Source organism: Pleurodeles waltl, chromosome 5, assembly GCF_031143425.1.
Source record: "Pleurodeles waltl isolate 20211129_DDA chromosome 5, aPleWal1.hap1.20221129, whole genome shotgun sequence".
In the NCBI taxonomy this organism is placed as follows: Eukaryota; Metazoa; Chordata; class Amphibia; order Caudata; family Salamandridae; genus Pleurodeles; species Pleurodeles waltl.
In genome coordinates this window covers 773857230-773878092 of record NC_090444.1, presented here as the reverse complement: position 1 = coordinate 773878092, position 20863 = coordinate 773857230, and the positions used below count along the sequence as shown (strand labels likewise).

The 20863-nt window shown below is 45.0% G+C and overlaps 1 protein-coding gene across 3 annotated transcripts in view; it reads right to left on the bottom strand.

The window, feature by feature from the left end:
- The window catches only part of DZANK1 (double zinc ribbon and ankyrin repeat domains 1), a 741684-nt gene that overhangs the window by 266829 nt on the left and 453992 nt on the right, over positions 1–20863 (bottom strand). For all 3 annotated transcript variants that reach the window (XM_069234738.1, XM_069234737.1, XM_069234736.1), the window contains one exon: positions 12098–12305. In XM_069234738.1, the coding sequence (XP_069090839.1) occupies positions 12098–12305 (208 nt within the window). The remainder of the gene's footprint in view (positions 1–12097; positions 12306–20863) is intronic.

Here is a 20863-nt window from a genome sequence, read left to right as displayed (position 1 = left end):
AATAATATCATGCAAGAAAAGTATTTAAAATATCATTGCTAAAAGTGATGCAGCTAAAACGTGTAAAATATGAAATACAGAACACAGCTAAAAATGGGGGAACCAACTCAGATCCAAGAGCTTCTCTTGACACCAGTCCATTCACATCCGCAAGCTGCGTTATAAAGCCACACCTTTACAATGTACAGTCTCTCCCTTGTGTACAAGACGTGAAGGAGATTGCACTCTCTCCAGATACCCAAACGTTTTTTGGAGTCCAAGAATGCTGCAAAAACTTATACTAATTAACAGGGTAAACATACAGAAAATTACTGGTACATGTAGGTCACTAAATACCTTTCAGTGTCAGAAGCATATGGCAAACTGTCACAGTCACTGGATGATGTCATCAATGATGTCACCAATTATGTTGTTTGCGATGTCATCCATGATGTCATTGAACATGCCAGGAGTGATGCAATTTGCGAGGTCATAAACAATGCATGGCAGGGGCCCAAGTTATAGTTAGCTCAGTTAACTATAACTGTCGAATTTCAGTGTGTTTTAAAAAGTTAACTTTGAACTATCAATTCTCTCAGGAGGAGAATGAGAGGCTCAATGAAAGGTCCGAAGTATTATTGCCAAAAAGACAAATGGTGAATGACATAATGGTGTCGTCTGGCACCCATAAAAGATTGAAAATATGTTGTGGTGACCACTGACAAAGCTGATAAACCTACTTAAGTGAAGTTTCAATTTCTTGTGCTACCCAAAGGCTGAACAGTGAACGCTACAAAGGAGTATTTATCGTGCAAGCTGTAAATAAGGTGAACATTAAGCTAGAATCAAAGGGATTATTTTAACATGACCTCGTTAGCACTTGGCAGGCACATCTCAAAACACAATGCCCTGTCACTCTATTTATAAACAATTTTAGAAAGCTAAAAATAACAACTTGTGCTACTGAACAACTGATTTACCCTATACATTGCTTCGGTAAATTGTTTCTGAGACTTGCACCACATTGTGATAAATATGCTACGATACCAGGCACCACTATTAAATATTTTAGACATTTAGGGGACGCCAAAGATATCTGCATGATTGTGTAACAGACCAAAATTAAACATAGATGAGGAACAACAGGAAATTTTAACCCATATAAACAGAGATGACAGAAATCAAATTGGGGATACGCACAAGGCAGGCCTCATAATTAAATGATCAATATTTTTCTCCATAAAATCGGAGGTATTGTAGCACCACTTAACCTTGCTTAAATGCTCAAACATAGAACTATATCATACGGCATGAGTTAGCATGAATACAATCTATGGAAGCACAATCACTTTCTTTGATCCAATCTGGATTATGCAACCACCACTGCAGGTCTTTTGTAGTTCCCTCCGAGATCTGAACCATGTCGGAGAGATTCCCCTGATGCTGCACCCACTGGAACTTCAGGTCCCACTGCAGAGCCCGCATATGCCACCTTGCATGTTGGATCAGCAGGATGCAGGAGGCCATGAGGCCCAGCAGCCTCAGAGTCATTGTCACTGAAATCCAGGATAGAAGCTGAAACATCAGTATCATAGCCTGAATATACTGGACTTGCTTTTCAGGAGTATAAGCCCAAATCTACACTGTGTCCTGAACAGCTCCGATGAAAGGGAGCGTCTGAGCGGTAGGGTGACTTCGGCACGTTGATAGTGAACCCCAGCGAATGCAGGAGGTTTGCCGTAGTCTGGAGGTAGGAGACAACTTTCTGGGACGTGTCCGCCTTCAACAGCCAGTCGTCGAGGCAGGGGAAGACTGGGACCCCTAACCTTCGTAAATGAACTGCAACCACTACCATGACTTTCGTGAACACCAGAGGGGCACTGGTAAGGCCAAAGGGGAGCATGGTGAACTGAAAGTGCTTGTGACCGACCACAAACGTAGGTAATGTCTGGGGCCGTCAAGACAGGAATATGGAAATAGGCATCCTGCAAGTCCAACGCAACCATCATGTCTCCAGGGTCCAGGGCAGAAAGGACCTGAGCCAGGGTTAAAATCTTGAACTTCTCCTTCTTGAGGAAGAGATTGAGGGACCGGAGGTCTGGGACAGGACGAAGACCCTTGTCCTTTTTGGGTACCAGAAAGTAGCGGGAATAGCAACCATGATCTACTTCTGGTGTAGGGACCCTCTCTATGGCTCCAATGGCCAAGAGAGCCTTGACTTCCTCACAGAGAAGTACAAAACGATCCTCTGACAGGTGATCAAATGATGGTGGCATGGCAGGAGGAGAAGTCTCGAAGGGGAAGGGGAAGGAGTAGCCCCTTAGGACGATCTGTAGAACCCACCCGTCCGTGGTAATGGATTCCTAATGGGGCAGATGATGGCGAATTCTTCCGCTAACTGGTCCTGGATGTCACAGCGGACTAGGAAGGTTTTGAGGCAGAGGAGGGGGCAGGGGGTGGACTGGGCGTCCTGCTGACTACCTGATCCACAAGCTAAGTGGATCCTGTGTCTGCACAGGGGCAGTGCAGCATACGCGGATCGGTGGCCTGGTGGAAATGGACGCGGTTGGGTCCCCCTTCCGTAGCCACGAAAAGAGCGAGAGGCGGACTGAGGGGGGCGAGGAACGGCTGCGAGGCCCAGGGACCGAGCCCGGGAATCCTTAATCTCCTGCGCTGAGTCCGCCTTGTCTCCGAAGAGACGATCAACATCAAAGGGCAGGTCCATCAAAGATTGCTGGCTATCCCCCGAAGAGCCAGACGTCCTCAACCAGGCATGGCGTCTCAGTGCCACTGTCGATGCAACCAACCTGTCTAGTTTGTCGGTCGTATCCAGTCCACAACGGATCATGAACTTGGCTCTGTCTCTCCCATCTGTCATGGCTTGGGAGAGAATGTTCTGGGCCTCTTCCGGAACTTGGGGCAGCACTTGTGCAACTGTATCCCCCAAAGGGTCCAGTGACCCCTCTACTCTATCCCTGTATACATACCCTTAGTAATACGGTTCAGGATCTATCCTGGGCACAGCAGAGCTCATGGAAAAATGAATCAGCGTCGAGCAACGTCGTTCCGGCTCCGGGTCGTCGGGAACGAGTATAGGGTAGACGTCGATTGTGGGCCCAATTGGCGCCGGGAGCGTCGACATCTGACCCGACACCAGGGAAGGTTGCATTGGCACGACCGGCATCAGAACGGATCCTGAAGTGGATCCTGAGGTGCCGTCCGGAGTCAAGACCGAAGTCACCAAATTTGAACCCGAGGGGGCCCTCACCGACTCCCCTGGGCTCGAAGGCGCAAAGGGTGGGTCGGGCTGCCCAAATATGAGGCTCATGGCCTCATAGAACTCCTTTAGTTGGGCAGGGGTAGCCCCGGCTCCTGGAAATTCAGGGAGGCATGGAGCGGACCCAGACTGAGGCTCAGAAGACGGAGGCCTAGAGTGTTGACTTTCTTCCGGCATCACGTTGTGCGAGCGACAGAGCAAAGTTGAAGAACGTTTCGCCTTCTTCAACTTCTTCTTCTTACCTGAATGTCCAGATGACTTGGACGAAGAAGTATGGTGGTGATTCCGGGACCGGTCTCCTGACCTTCCTCTGGAACAGGACTGGGAACGACGCAGAGTGGAGTGTCGGGCCGCCATGAGTTTCAGGGACTGCTCACTCAAAGCATTTGGGTTGACGGCCCGACACTCGGAGCACCACTTCGGGTCGTGGTTGCGCTCCAAACACCAGAGGCACACGAGGTGCGGATCCGTCACCGACATCATGCGGTGACAGGAGTCGCAGGGCTTAAATCCGGTCTTACAGGATATCCTTCGAAGCATCAAAACTCATCAAAAACGAATTCGACAAAATGTTGCAGTTAGCAAAAAAATCACTGGGGTAGCTCTTCTTCGCATCTGTGCGTAAGCTGGCCAGAAAGAAAAGAACTGACGTCAGCGTGCCAGGGTGGCGCCTACATACAACTGCGACGTCATCACAGTGACCACAACGCCAATGACGCCCGAGGAGTCGACCAACGCCACCTACCAGCATGCAGGGGTACTGCTCGAAGAAACTTTTTCCAGATCCAGTATGACACCTGGGAAAATTCAAAGGTAAGGAATCTGCAAATAGAAATCTCTATCAGATACTGGTTTTGCACTGCTTAAGAAAATCATTTTTCATATCAGATTATGTACTAAAATGCCATACCCCTTAAGCCACGGTTTCGAAGTGAGGTTTGAGACATACTATTATTCCAAAATTAGGTAGTTAGAAAAGGCTTTGTGGCAGACTACAACTCCCTTGTCTGTGTATACTTGAATGCAAACTTACAAATACATAAAAAATTGTGGTTTTCCAATGCTGGAAGAACACAAGTGGACATGCCAAGGGTTGGTTGTTGCGGATACGTGCAGTAAGTTGAACTGCTGGACATGTATCAAGTTGCCCTTTTTCGAGGTCTCAGTGCATCGAATGGAGGCTGACAGGGCATTCAAATGTTGTTGGGTGCTGTACAAAGCTTGATATGAGGTAAATTAAGACAGCACTACTCTAGAAGAATAGCAGTAAATCCAATTCTGTTTAACTGGCGAAATTGCTACTAATCTACTGATTGTGACGTGAAATGTCCCATCCATAGTTCGGGAAAACGTGCACTTCTGTGCTGAGTTCTCCACAGCAAAGTTCTGCTTAATTTTTTTACTTTTTGGCCTGAGCATACACAACAGTCAGGGGTGTATGCTGAGGGTCCCATGTAACATGGAATGGGACTCAAATTAGGGCTCTGTGGTCTGGCACAGTATGTGTACCCCCGGTTGATGAGCATTACTAACACTGACTCACCAGGCCACGGAGGACCAACAATCGTGGCAGCAACTGATTCTACTTTTGCCTTGCCTTGAGAGGGAGAGTTACCGAGGGCCCTGTCCTGTTTGAATTTGTCTGCCAGCCCCAACAATCAGGTTGTTTACTCCATCCATGATGAACATATGTTTAACCTCCGTATATGTAGAGATATAAGGGTGAAGATTATGTTGTATGTTTGGCGGTTGCAACACAGGAATATATAATTGATCTTCAATACTTAAGTGGTACCTAGGATGGAGGTTAGAGAGAGCCTGCTAGACATAATTTTGTATTACAGGACTCCTTCAGAGCAATCCTAAAGTTCTACAAACCTGGTCATACTCTTAAGTTTGGAGCGTAGGGGGCAAGGGACCACTTTGAATTTTGGAGACTGCCCTTGCCACCTTCTTGACTCCTTTCTTTCCCAGAGGTTTTATGCGCAACAGGTGGAGAGGTTGCTGAGTGAGGAAACCTTTTTCTATTTTATGGCCTTTCTTTTCAGTTCCTCTGGCAGGGAGCTCCTGGCTCTCTCCTCCTTCTAGCTGACACCAGAAGACAGAGAATGTAGCTTGAACAATCTTGGAAGAGTACACACACACGTCAGAAACTGTCTAAAACCAGTCCGAGGTCTGGACGTGTCTAATACATAACCTCTTGAACCTATTCACAAAGGTAAATTAATACATTTAAATTTACTCATGTGTTAACCTACTCTTGCACCTCGTGTAAACCTACAATTTTTTTCGAATCACTGTTTCTAAGTATAGATCTACACCTAAGGGTTGTGAGCAACATGGGTGGGCTGCAAGGTCTGGCCTTTACCATGCCATGCACCACACTCACTGTGGGCATCACACTTCAGCTGCAAATTGCCTTCTGCTCTGTGCAACAGGGGTGGGTGGCAAGGTCTATTTATAGGCCATGCCTGTGGCCCACCTTTCACAGTTGCACAACTCCTCCTGCACACAACCTTCAGTGGTGCACAATGTGGGTGGGCCACAAAACCTGGCATCAGCATCGGCCAATAGCCTCACTCCACCTCTATGGGCATCTTAATCTAGCTGAGCATGTCCAAATGCCGTGTACAACAAGGATGGGCCACAGAGTATGGCCAACCACCCCTCACGGGCGCACGACTCCTACTGAGCATGAACAGGGTGCCACTGGTGCTGTACTGTCCGGCCTTGGGCCAGCTCCAAGGACCTAAGAAGGATTTTCCGTAGCCCCAGAACTAGAGCCATGGTCCAACTAGAGAGTTATTCATTCTGCCCCAGAGTTCCCGCATTGTGTAAAGGCGGACCCAACATATCCCCTTGATGTTAATGCCAGCCAACCAGATCATTTCCGTCCTGCAGAGAAAAAGCCCCTTGGCCATTCAAACTCATTTTTTTTTCATTTTAGAGCTGTGGTGGCCTGTTTTTTTCCCAGAGACACAGATGCGCTGCAAGTTAACAGTTCAGATATATCTATAACTTAGTTTCTCCTTGTCCAGTCCAAGCAATTTTTTAAATACTAATTTCCCAAAACCTACTGAATGGTTTTACTTGAACTAAGTAAAGACAATTTCTATCTTCATGCCAAATTTGGTGTAAATCCATTTGGCCGTTTTTTTCATTATAATGGGAATTAAAATGGGAAATGGCACTTTCGGCCCACATCCTTTGCCATTTTACTTTACTCCCGCTTCACAAATCTGCATGAAACATGTTATGAAGAACCCAAAAGTGGATGTGCTTCTTTCTGGAAGGTTTTGTGCAGATTCATTTCACGGCATCAATGTTATTATGAAAATAAAAAAATGTCTTTCCTACGGGAACTGTGACCTAAGTGTAACTACCCTATCACTACTGCTATTCTATGTAATTTCACAGAAAAAAAACACAAAGGTTAAAGTGATGGTATAGCCAGGTCATGTAATAATATAAAAACTAATGTCTAAAACTCCAAACTGCTTAAATTCACCAGCTAACTGTAACTTGCACCCCCACCATGCACTGTTTATGACCTCACATATTAGATCACATCACATTTTATTCGGCATCACTGATGGCATCATTATTGATATTACTGGTGGTATCATACAATCATGCTTACACCATCCTATAGGGTTTGTGACCTTGAACTAATTCACCACATTACAGGCTGGATAATTTTCTATTCACCTTAATGAGATTACCTGCTTAAATATTGGTATCACCAGCCACGAATAAATCCAGCATAAAATGAATTCCGCAGTTTATCTTGTGATCCTTTTAATAAAAGTAGAACCCTGCTTTATTATTGTGCACAAACTTGCACCCATATAACGGCAATGTTTTTGTAGGTAAACTGGGATCTGCAGGCCTGTCACACACACATACATACATACATATATATGTAAGTCTCTCTCTCTCTCTCTCTCTCTCTCTCTCTCTCTCTCTCTCTCTCTCTCTCTCTCTCTCTCTCTCTCTCTCTCTCTCTCTCTCTCTCTCTCTCTCTCTCTCTCTCTCTCTCTCTCTCTCTCTCTCTCTCTCTCTCTCTCTCTCTCTCTCTCTCTCTCTCTCTCTCTCTCTATATATATATATATATATATATATATATATATATATAGTTGTTCATAACCTTATAGTCCCTACTGGCTGCTGCTCATGAATAAAATGTGTCTTATGCTTTGCAATGTGAAGGAATAGTAGCATCATGCTAAAGAGGACATTCTCATAGCCCTGCCCTCTTCTCTCTACATATCTCTATCTCTCTCTCTCTCTCTATATATATATATATATATATATATATTTATATATATATATATAGAGAGAGAGAAGGGGATATAACTCTGCATCATTCATCGTATCTCACAAGACCCTTAGACAACTTCATTTCGCTTTCTGATAAAACTCCACTCTTTGCCACTTTCAAAACTGACCATCTTGTAACACTATAAACGTAGCTTGTACGAATTTAACCTCCAGGTACGAGTACTTAAAAAACTTGTTGTGTTTCCTGCCCAAACTGATTTTCTCCAGATCACCTGTATGAAGCCACAATTTACTCTTCGCCACTTCATCATCTTTTGAAATGCCTTCTCTACTCCCTCTTCATTACTTCCAACAACCCAGGATTCTATTTGGTATCTTTAATTTAAGCCCTCATACTCTTAAAATAGATTGCTGGCCTGGAAAACACTGTGGGGGTTATTACAACTTTGGAGGAGGTGTTAATCCGTCCCAAATGTGACGGATATACCACCAGCCGTATTACGAGTTCCATAGGATATAATGGACTCGTAATACGGCTGGTGGTATATCCGTCACTTTACCGTCACTTTTGGGACGGATTAACACCTCCTCCAAAGTTGTAATAACCCCCTGTGTGTCGTGTGATAAGCTAAAACCGTAACTTACACCACCATTTTGTCTCCCACTTCCAGGCAATTATCTGGCACTCATAACCAAATTAATGGCCCTTTTCTCCCATGTCCCCTTTCCTGTTTAGTACACATGTAATAATTCTTATCTGAGAGTCTTTGATTTCAAATGGAGTCCTGCTGTGCAAGTTGCTGCTGCCATGCTTGGACTCACCTTTATGGTGAATATACTGAATAATTTATTCCTGGTTTCTGGACATGAACTGTCCTTACTAAATTCTTCCCACTAAAAGCAAGACATTCCACATGAGAAACAAAAGGTCTTTTTCTCTTCTATGCAAAACAGAACTGAAAACAAAACACATGATTTTGCGCATAAGTAAGAGCTGACATAAGCTATAGTACATTTACATCAAGCAAGTGCTTAAGAGGCTTTTCTGGAAAGCGACTTTTTTAAGCTAGCTGCTGTGATTTCGGTGCTTCTATATTCTGTCCTTCACTAACATCCTGCGGTGGCCTCTCCATTAAAATTCCCCAACTAAGCTACAGATGTTATCATCTAACCGGTAAAGAACCTGCTCCCAAGAGCCCCAGCAGCACAGTACTCAAAAGCAACCGACCACTCAGGGCACACCCTGCCCCGTCCTGCCAACTGTCCTGCACTTGCATAGACACTCAAAATGGAGAGACCACACTACGTTACACCGGGTGAGAGATTTGTGAGCTTTGCTGGCCACTCCCATTAAGAGGGCACTAACATTTCAAAGGGAGAACAGACTTTAAAAAAGCGGGTTAAGTCTCCTATCTTATTATCATTTTCTATCACCGAAGATGTCTTGCTAGAGTACTAAGATGTTCAGATTAAGCTGGCTCCTGAGTTACTTTTGATGGTTGGCTGGATCTATCTAGCGACATCCCTCAATCACAGTGTTTTGGAAGATGTTATCTGCTTGGGCCATGCTATTAACATGCTGCGGCTATGACGTACAACAGATATACATTGTAAGTTTGTTTTTCAGATATCTTAATCGCACCACAAATGTGGTGGAGTGCAAATCTTAGGGCAGTTTGGGAGCTCGTAAAGAGCTCAGTTAGAGAACATCTTATTAAAAGAACCTTTGCAGGCTTACTTAACTTGGGTTATGCCTTGTCCAGAATGAGGTTAGGGATCATTTATCACTCAGTTTCTGCTGATAATTTATAGATGAATTCTATATTGCAACTACAACACACAAGTGCAAGCCAAAGGTTTCAGCACTCTGTAACTCTAATGAAATTGCGACAAAATGACAATAAATAACCCATCACTATATACACACACATATATATATATACACATACATATATATCCATACATATACATATACCTATATACAGATGTATACACATACATACCTATATACATACACACACACATATATATATATATATATCAACTATTACCTACTGGTGGTTGCCAGTAGGTAGTTATAGTTAGGACCATGTTTTCATAGGAAAAGTGTTTTTTGACTTGCCTATATCTTTGGCGCCATTTGATGAATCTTCACGAAATTTCTCAAAAAAGTGTTCCCGAGAATCTTGTTGTACATTAGAAGTTTCCAGGTGATCCATCAAGTAAGGGTTGAGAAAAAGGGGAAGGGTCATAAAAAGTGTGTTTCCCATTATAATTCCCATAGGGATTTCGAACACGACTACAGCCCGAACTGCTGGACGGAATTACACCAAATTTGGCAAAAAGGTAGCTTTTGGCCCAGAAGGGAGTCTTTTTATTGTTTGGTGTAAATCTGTTCAGTAGTTTTCGAGATATTAAAAGAAAACTAAATATGTACATCTGGAGACACAAAAGATTCGCAAATACTCCTGATCTTGTGCAGAGATCTGACTGACTGTCAACACTTCAACCAGGAAGTGCTGGCAGCAATTTTGAGACTCGTCTTTAGCCTATCCTGGCGCCATTTCTTTTTTTGTTTTACTTATTTTTCTCTGGAACTTGGCTGAAGCAGAGTCCCAAGATGGCTGCAAACAATTCCTTGTTGAGGTGTTGGCAGCCAATCAAATATCCGTGGAGGATCCATGTTTCTAGATATCTATATTTTTTCAAGTCTAATTTCTCAGAAACTCCTGAACGGATTTACACCAAATCACAAAAAGTGTGCTTTCTGGAACAAGCACTAGCTTTCTGACAAACTTGGTGTAATTCCCTTCAGCGGTTCGTGTATTTGAAAAATCTCAGACATAGAATAGGGAAAAAGTGCTTTGGGGCCCCCCCTTTTTCTCGACCCCGCTTGACAGATCACGTGAAACTTTCTAGAAAGCAGCTGAACTGATTAAAGTATACATTTTGAAAATTTTGTGAAGATTCATCAAGTGGCACCAAAGTTATTGGTAAAAAAAAGTCCTAACTATAACTACCTAGTGGGGACCGCCTTTAGGTTATACATATTTACGCACACACATTATGATATATATGGAGAGAGAGATGCAAAAAAGAACAAGCAACGGCAAAGTCAATAGGTTTCGCCAATGCAAAATCTATTGGCTTTGTCAATTTTTTTTATTATTTTTTTTACATGTTGAACACCAGTTGATCAGCTGTGCAACATGGCTTAAAATAAACAAGGAACAAAATAAAATGCAAAATGAAGTGTATTTTAAAATGAAAAAAACAGCAGATAATTTACCCTGTAACTCCTCCACTGGGATTCGAACACAGTAGAAGAAGCTTATATGGCAACGGAAATAAATTAACCATTGAACTGTAGCTGAGGGATACTGAAGCATGTTTACAACAATACTAGCTATGTGGAGAGACAGCTATCACTGCTTCATGTAGCAAAGGTCGCTGCAAAGGAACACACGTCGCAATTCCTTCATACAGCACTTTGTGTTAAAAATAATTTGACTGTCTGTGATCCAGGGCTTATGTGGTCACCCGCACCCCTGCCATTACCACTGACGTCTGAAGTGCTTCATCCAGGGTGGGGTTGTTAGCCAGGGCAGCCCCAGAACACCTCAGCAGGGCTAGGCATTCTCTGCGCCCACCACACACACGGTACACTAATATGCACATACATGATGATCGTGCACATGCCCCTAGTGCCACTGCCCCTGTGCAATTTTGCTGCTGTCTGCAATTGTATAGCCTTTGAAGTGCTCTGCTAGTGTCACACATCACTCATGAGTATGTGCGGCTTGGAGTTGACAGCAAGTTACTCACTGAGCATGCACAACTCCACCACAGGACCCTGTCTCTCTGAGGATACTCTGTTTACAATACTGTCTTTGTATCTGAGAGTGCACAATTTGCAGTAGTAGGTGTCTTGTATAATCAAGTTTTCAGTTTGCAAATGTGGAATTACGGCCAGAGCTGTTGAATGGGGAAGCAGATTTGAGTCCCACTGTGAGCTCATCAGCATGTGATTCTGGGCAACTCAATCTCTACTCGCCTAAAAAACATTTAGGAAAACTGCTGCATCTGGTGAAGAGGTCTGGGGAGAAAGGGAAAAGCAGGGGTGCTGACATGCCTGCTCATAAGAAAGAAGTTACACTAAAGTGGTTGAAAACAGTACCTGGGCCAAGGGATACTGATAAGAAAAAAACACATGAGGAACAAGAGGAAATAGTATGCTACAGCCAAAAGAAATGGAGAAAAAGTAAGTGGCAAGCATATGAACCAGTGAAATGCAAGGGAGGGATGTAAGCCCCTTATAAGATTTATATTAAATACAATAGATTTCACAAGCTGTGTAGGCCAAACCTAAAAAAGAAGCAGGGAAAGCAGCTCAATTAAATGGAGCACCCTACAACACCACCAGCACTCCAAATCTGCTCACCTCAAATGTCTCTTTCTCTAGCAGAGTTTTTAAGAATAGGATTAGCACACTGCCATCCATGCTGAACAAAGGCACATTTAACAGAAAAAAACATTTTCGAAGGCCAATGTTGTTCTTACCTCTTCCGGGGCTAATAGCTGTTAGAAGAGGCTTTCGGTCACTCATTTTCTCATTCATTTCCTTCTGAGATGCCAGGTCTAGCTCTTTTTTCTCCAAGAGCTTGCTAGATGGGTAAAACAGGCCTATCGTTTGGGTACCTTTGTCTATTCTTTCAACGCCCAACCTTGACTTTGGCAACGAAACAATTAAGGGCTTCCAAGCAGCACCCTGTAAACACAAGCCATAATCACAAATAAAGTGACAGAATGTAAACAACAAAAATGCATACATTATTTACATACTTGTAAGTCACATAAACTGTCAAAATTCTATAAAATAGAACACAGAAATTAATAAAATGCTGCTTTAGTTTGATAGATTGCATGTATAAAATAATACCTAGTTGCCATGTTGTGATTTAAAAATTAAATGTTATTAATGATTTCAGCTGACATACAGTGGTAGAGGCTTAGAAGAAACCCAGTAGGCGGGCCAATCCTCTTGTTCTAGTAGTCAGTATTTAGTAAAGTTTAAAAAGAATCCAATATTACAGTGCACATCCAGTGTCTAAGAGGCTACAGCAATAAGTGACTCTACAGTACATAAAAACGCATTCTGAAAGGAGGAGATGGGCCGGCATAGAAACACAAAAGGTCTATCATCACAAAACACTTCCCTGGGGCAAGTTACCACACCTCTCCCATACAATAAGCAGACAAGACACTACTACTAAACAAAACTATAGAGAGATACAGGACTATGAAAAGCACGAAAGGAGTAACTATATAAGCAAAAATACAATGCAAAGAAAACTAAATTGCCACTGTTACTCACCCATCCCCCAACGTCACTAAACTTTTATACTTCTTTATGACTTTGAAGATGACCATATTTACTTGACCCTAGCACCCCCTCCGGCATCCTACCATGAACTACCTTCCAATTCAACTGCTTGACAGCCTTACTCAAATCCTACTACAATTTCCTCCTGAACTATATTTCCTTTTTGTTGATAGTACTCTCTATTTCCCCACATGCATCATCTGAACCCCTTGCTTTAGAATTCACCCAAAGAGGACACACCAGTATGCAAGATTTCCTCCTGTGGCACAGTTCAAATGATATCACCCTTGTAGTGATATCTGGAGTTAGCTTTTACTGCTCTACATATTCACACACAGCTTCTCTTTAGTTTGTCACAGCTTCTGTTCAATTCCTCCCCTTTCAGTACTAAATAGCTTTTTTCAAAGTTCTGTTAAATCTGTCAACCATGCCATTAGTTGTAGGGTGGTACAACACACACCCCTTGTGACAATCACCCCTAGACTGTGGTAAATTTGTCATAGCCTTCCACGTCAACTGTATGTCAAATTAAGTCAGCACGACGAGAGACGAGACCAGCTTGTGGTTGTACCACTATTGCTGTGATCCCATCTCTTCAGGTATGGTTGTGAAATGTTCATTTGGGACCTATGTTAGGGGTTCCTCCTTACGGAATAGGTGGTCTCACACACACAATAGTGTCATGCTTCATCATTTGGCCAGCTATCCCCACCCAGGTAGGACAGTGCCACCTCAGCAGACTCAACCTCATGGTTAAATGAAGCCAGAGGAAGTTCTTAAATTATGTTTTTCTGGATAATACAGGGATCCAGTCGTTTAAGTAAAATTACCTAACAGATAACCAGTATAAAACACACCTTTAATACTAGTGTCTTCTGGTAAAATAAAAAGAAGACGTTTTTTGAGTGTAATGACTCATTCCATCGCTATAATCCTAACAGCCAACATGTTTCTGCCCACATGCAGGCCTGAGATCCCTAATAAGTGTGGTGTGAAGAGGAACCTATCCTATCCTATCCTAATAGTGAGAGGCTCATATGCAACATACTCAAGGCCTAAGTATTATCCAAATTTGGAGTTACTTTAAACTTTATGGGCAGCCTGCCCCTGGTCTGGGGTAGGGCTTATGCCCCTTGTAGTAACACATTCATCAATGGGAGTATCAATGAGGAACACCTACTCAGGAAGGCCTTGAGAGTCTTGCATATGAGACTCTCACTATTATGATAGGATAGGATAGGTTCCTCTTCACACCACACTTACTAAGAATCTCAGGCCCTGAAGAATGTCCCAGACCAGTTATGGCTTAGCGTGTGGGCAGAAACACCTAGCAAAACAATCCCCAGTATCCCAATGCAACATTTGACTGTAATGTAGAATGAGCACACCTAAATCTGGTAATTAAGTACATCTACTTTGCAAAGAGGTGGCTGGCAGTCTCATTACCCAAACTAGCATCAACAAGGAACATCTAAAGACATGTTTAAGCAGTTTAAAGGTTATGATTACTGTTGGATTACATTTGGATTACTTTCAAATTACTCTTGATTAAAAGTCAGATTATTGTTGATTAACATTGCGTAATACCATCCTACACCCCTAGAGGATGCAGTCCCACAAACCACAAACAAAAGTCCAAACAAAATTGTGATTCACCTAGCGATGGAACCCTTGGGGTGGGGGGTTACAATTCTTTTGTCCCACCCTACCTAGGATGGGGACACAAACTGCTTTGGGGGGAGGCTACGCTGCTCCTGCAGCTCCCCCTGTCCATGGGCACTCGTTTGGTGGTGGCCTCATCTTCCTGGGGCCACCACAAGCTGTCCAGGGGCCTAGACCAATGCTAGTGCCCCACAAAGCATGCTGGGGCAAGACGCATCTCAAATGAGTGGCTCTCCCGCTGAGCCGAGGAGAGCTGCAGTGCCGCCAGAGCTGGTGTTCGGCCTTGGGGGTGCCTGGTCCCACCTGGACACCACCACACCAGGTAAGTGCTCCCTCGTTGGGTGGGGTGGGGGTGCAGGGAGCCCAACCCTGGCCACCCCCACACTCCTCGCACGGCCAGCACCTCCATGCGGGAGCTGGCCTTTCCTGTGGTGTCTGCCCGCACCTGCAGGCAGACTCGTGTAGGGGCTGCGATCGGACAGGCCACCTGGGGGAGTGAAACAGTACTCTCCCCTCCTCTGCAGCTTAGAGGCCCCGGGAAGGGGTCCAGGGCCCCTCCTCACTTGCGCTCCCCGATGCCCTCCTCCTCATGGGGCCCCAGGATGGCCCCTTAGGTGATTTTCATGAGAGCAGGATGGCTTCTGGTGGGGCCCTGGGATGAGGTCCAGGGCCCCTGTTCCGATCTTCACGGGGAGCACGACGGCGCTTCCCGGCTTCCTCTTCGCCTGCTGGCCCCTTCCACAGCCGGTGACCATCTTGCGGGGGTGAAACAGCATCCCCAGCCACCCTTCTTTCCAGGGCCCCGGGATGGGGTCCGGGGTCCCTTTCCACAATGTTTACGGGGAGCGCGACAGTGCTCCCTGACTTTAATTCGGCTGTAAGGGGCCCCAGGTGGGGTCCGGGGTCCCTACACCACCACAGCAAGGGGGTGCGTGACAACACCCCCCAATCACCTTGAATGGGCAAGGCTTCACAGGGTCACAGGATGGGGTCCGGGGCCCCTTCTTCCTCTTGGGGCAGCCCCCGAGCCCTGGCCAACCACTGGGGCACAATCTGGAGCAGCAGTGGAGCCCCACGCACTTTGTTGCACATCTGGAAAGGTCAATGGTCACAGTACTTCTCCCCTTGATATCTCAGGCACCCCAAGGGCTGATTTTTGTAATCCTGGTGTCGTTTCACTCCTGGTGACAAGCCCTTGCCACATGGAGCCCTGTCATTAGGCCCCCTGGCTTAGAAGGTTCCCAGATTGTAGGGAGACAGTCCTCCTGACTCCCTGCACCATCCTTTGCTCTGGGTGCCTTCCTTTTCTTCTTGGCTGTGCGCTCTCCTTGTGCCAGCCCAGTCTTTCCCCCAACTAATTCTCAGGAGGGGTAAGGGGGCCAAGCTTACCTAGCCCTGGCATGTGCCTCACTGGGCCTGAAGTCCTTCAGGGGCAGAATCCCTGCCCCAGGGAGCAGCCAGGGGGTTCTTCCTTCCAGTTGCCCATTACGCCTGTCTGCAGTCCCAGTGTCCAGCAGTGAAGCACAGCCAAGAGCGAGAGCTGTCCCCTGTTCAGGACCTTTTAAGTGGGGGCGGAAGTGACTAGCAGGTCTGCACCTCTGGTCTATCCAGATGTGCCACATCACTTCCTTGCCCCTATCCCCTCCTTCCTGCACTGTCTCCTGGGATAGCTCAAAATTGCATTATCCAGGAGTTAGTTGCCACATGTGCTCTGAAAGTCTCAGCCCTTCCTCCCTGACATTCCTCCCAGGGCCCCTTCAGCCTGCTCCTACCACGGAATGACAGCTGGCTGATTGATGCAAGGCCCTGCTCAAGCAGCAGGACAGAGCAGTAATTGGCCCTAATCCTGAGCTGAGTCAGAGAAAGATGCCATCCCTGGATGACCCATAAGTTGTACAACTATGCTCTTGTAACCTACTGCATTATTCTTTTCTTACAGGTTACAGTGTACCTTGGTGTGAGTTGCACCCTAAGCCTTCCTTTCCCATTGACATTTAATGTAGTGTCCCCACAATGCAAATACAGTAAGCACACTGACATTGGCATTCAATAGAGTGTCCATACAGTGAAAAGACACCTGACTTGCCCAGGCCAGGCCCCAGACACTCACCAGGGGGTTGGAGACTGCATTGTGTGAGGGCAGGCACAGCCCTTTCAGGTGTGAGTGACCACTCCTCCCCTCCCTCCTAGCACAGATGGCTCATCAGGAAATGCAGACTATATCCCAGCTCCCTTTGTGTCACTGTCCAGTGAGAGGTGCAACCAGCCCAACTGTCAACCTGACCCAGACAGGGAATCCACAAACAGGCAGAGTCACAGAAATGGTTTAAGCAAGAAAATGCGTACTTTCTAAAAGTGGCATTTTCAAACACATAATCTTAAAATCAACTTTACTAAAAGATGTATTTTTAAATTGTGAGCTCAGAGACCCCAAACTCCACATCTCTATCTGCTCCCAAAGGGAATCTACACTTTAATCAGATTTAAAGGTAGTCCCCACGTTAACCTATGAGAGGGACAGGCCTTGAAACAGTGAAAAACTAATTTAGCAGTATTTCACTGTCAGGACATATAAAACACATTACTATATGTCCTACCTGAACCATACACTGCACTATGCCCTTGGGGCTACCTTAGGGCCTACCTTAGGGGGGTCTTGCATGTAAGAAAAGGGATGGTATAGGCCTGGCAAGTGGGTACACTTGCCAGTTGAATTTACAGTTAAAACTGCACATACAGACACTGCAGTGGCAGGTCTGAGACATGATTACAGAGCTACTTAGCTGGGTGGCACAAACAGTGCTGCAGGCCCACCGGCAGCATTTGATGTACAGGCCCTGGGCACCTCTAGTGCACTGTACTAGGGACCTACTCGTAAATCAAATAAGCCAATCATGGATGAACCAATTACATACACATTGTTTATAGGAGCACTTGCACTTTAGCACTGGTTAGCAGTGGTAAAGTGCCCAGAGTAACAAAAACAGCAAAAACTGAGTCCAGCACACATCACAACCGGGGAAACAGAGGCAAAAGTTAAGGGAGACCATGCCAAGGATGAAAAGTCTAACAGTAAATATTCACATCATGTACTTTCCCACTTCCATGTGACAGTAAGAAAGAAGTTACTTACCTGTAACTATAGTTCTCTATTATTGGAAGCTTTCATAGATTCACATGCTTGGATACTTACCCGTCGTCGAGATGGGAGTCCCTGGTGTAATACAAAAGATATGCTTAAATGTATACCTACATTACATGCATTAAGCCTTTAGCTTAGTACCATATCACAGTCATTTAAAAAAAAGAAAAAAAACCTACAAATCAACCAATCAGGCTGCACCATCCTCTAGAAGCCTCCTGTGAGGAACTGCCTTCCCTCAGATTTTCCAAGCATAAGTGCTGCAATAATAAGAAACAGTGAGATGAAAGAAGGTGAGCTCTGCAGGGGAGGTGGGTGGGCCGCTTGTGAATCTATGAACGCTTCCAAAACTGGAGAACTACGATTACAGGTAAGTAACCTATTTCTTACTGCAGTATTGGAACTTTCATAGATTCACATGCTTGAATAAGAATAGCAAGCAGTGACTAGCACATTTTGTGTATTAGTAAGAACAACATTCTACCATATATGAGATAGTATCAGCATTTAGATACATTTATGTCCGATATATATATATATATACACACACACACACACACATATATATATATTATACAAGCAAATCCATTATTATACAGAAAACATGGTACTAAACAGAAGGAGCGGATGCCGGGAATAGAGAAATGGCTCACTTTTATTGGAACAAATGACTAAGGACTGCTTGACCAACCGCTGCATCTCGGAGCGTTTCAGCATCTAAGCAATAGTACCTCATGAAAGCATGTGCTTTTTTTCACGTTGCCGCTTGGCAGATGTCTGGTAGGGATACGCCCGAGAACAATGCACAAGAGGAAGAAACTGCTCTAGTGGTATGTGCACGCACTCTTGTGCCCAAATGTCGACCAGCCTTTTGATGCCAAAAGGCTACTGTGTTCAAAATCCACTTGGAAATGGTCTGTTTAGTAACTGGATGTCCTCTTCTGGGTACAATGAAAGTTATGAAGAGTTGGTTCATGTCCAGATTGACTTTGTTCTGTGTAAGTAGAATTTGAGACATCTTTTCAGGTCAAGAGAATGGAGAAATCTTTCTGCTCCCGTATGAGGTTGTGGAAAGAAGGAGTTCAGTACTATTGGCTCATTAATATGAAAGTCCGATGGCACTTTGGGGAAAAATGTATGGTTGGTACATAGGATAACTCTATCCCCTGTGAACTGTAGAAAAGGCTCTTGGATTGTAAATGCTTGTATTTCGCTGACTCTACGAGCAGATGTTAGAGCTAAGAGGAGTGCTACTTTCCATGTGAGGTATTTGATGTCTGCTTTATGGATGGGCTCAAATGGTTCTCTAATCAGCTGGCCAAAGACCGTATTAAGCTGCCAAGGTGGAGGAGGGACCTTAACTGGAGGAAAAGACCGAAAAAGACCCTTCATAAATTGTTTTAGAAGTCTGTGAGACCAGAGGGATGGTTCCTTAGATATTCTCCTGTATCTAGGAATGGCTGCCAAGTGAACCTTGACGGATGCATGGGCAAGGCCTGAGTGTGCTAGATGAAGTAGGTAAGGTAAGATTTGTTCCGGAGTGGAAGAAAGGGGGTGTATGTTCATGGAGACACACCACAGGCAGAGGTGTTTCTACTTTAATTGGTATGTCTTACTTCTACTATCTGCACGCACTTTAGCCAGGATGTCCTTACAGGTGTTAGGAATGTCAAAGTGGCCGAACTTATTGAATTCAGGAGCCATGAAAATAAGTTGAGAGAACTGGGATCTGGGTGTATTACCAGACCTTGATTGATGGTTAGCAACTCCGGAGTCGGTGTTATCCTGATGGGTGGACACGACGACAGGAGCAGTAGCTCCGTGTACCAAGGTAGACGCGGCCAGGCTGGAGCAATTAAGAGTATTTGAAAGGGCTCCGATTTGATTTTGCTGATCACTCGTGGGAGGAGAGGAATCGGAGGAAAAGCGTAAGCATAAATCTAAGACCATGCTTTTGAAAAGGCATTTCCCCACGATCGTAGCTGGTGATGCCAACTTGCATAAAATCGGCATTTGGTGTTGTGGGATGTCGCAAACAGGTCCAGATTTGGTTTTCCCCACCTGAGGAATATTCCGTCCAGCGTTTCCTGGTTCAATTCCCATTCGCGGGGAGATGTGTTAAGCCTGCTCAGCAAATCCGCAGTGGTGTTGTGCATTCCTGGGAGATGCTCTGCTTTTATGTGCAATGAGTGTTGAATACACCAGCTCCTAGTGGCCTGTGCTTCTTTGGATAGTAGATGCGACTGAGTCGCTCCTTGCTTGTTGATGTAGTGCATGGTGGTCGTACTGTCTGTTTGGACAAGCACTAAAGAGCCTTGGATTCTTGTAAGGAAGGCCTGAAATGCCAGATACACTGCTCTGCGGTCGAGGAGGTTGATGTGAAGAGTGGTGTGAGAGGGGGGCCATTTGCCACTTACTTGAAGGTCCTGCAGACATGCACCCCATCCCACCACTGATGTGTCTGTTGGTATAGTTAGCGGAGGGACATGGGTTAAGGCGCTTAAGTTTCTGGAAATGTTCTTGGGTGTTATCCACCAACTGAGAGAAGCTGCCATACGTGCGGTTACATGTATTGTGTCCTCGAAAGAGCCTTGTGTCTAGCTCCTCCTGGAGTGGACACATACGAAGGCGACAGTGGGGAATAAGATTTATGCAAGATGACATCATCCCCAGCAATGACTTGTGGCGTTGAACTGAAAGAGACTTTTTTTGTTGAATTATTCTCGCTAGCCTGACTAGCTTGTGTTGTCTGTCCGCTGTTTGATAAGCCTTGGCTCGGACTGTAGACTATGGAAGACTATGCTTGTGATGGCAGAAGCTGGGACTTTTCCTGGTTGACAGTGAGGCCCAATTGCTTGAAAAGGAGTAAGGTCACCTTGAGAGATCTGCGTACTGACTGGATGTCGGAAGCCTTTACAAACCAGTCATCTAGGTTTGGACAAATTTGATGTTGCTTGCGCCTTAGATATGCTGCAACAGGGGTTAGACACTTGGTAAAAATCCGGGAGCGGACTTGGGCCCGAAAGGGAGCACCTTGAATTGAAAGTGCCAGCCGGCACACAATCTTAAGAACTTCCTGTGTTTTGGGTGGATGTGTATGTGGTAGGTGGCATCTTGCAGGTCTAGGGAAGCCATGTAG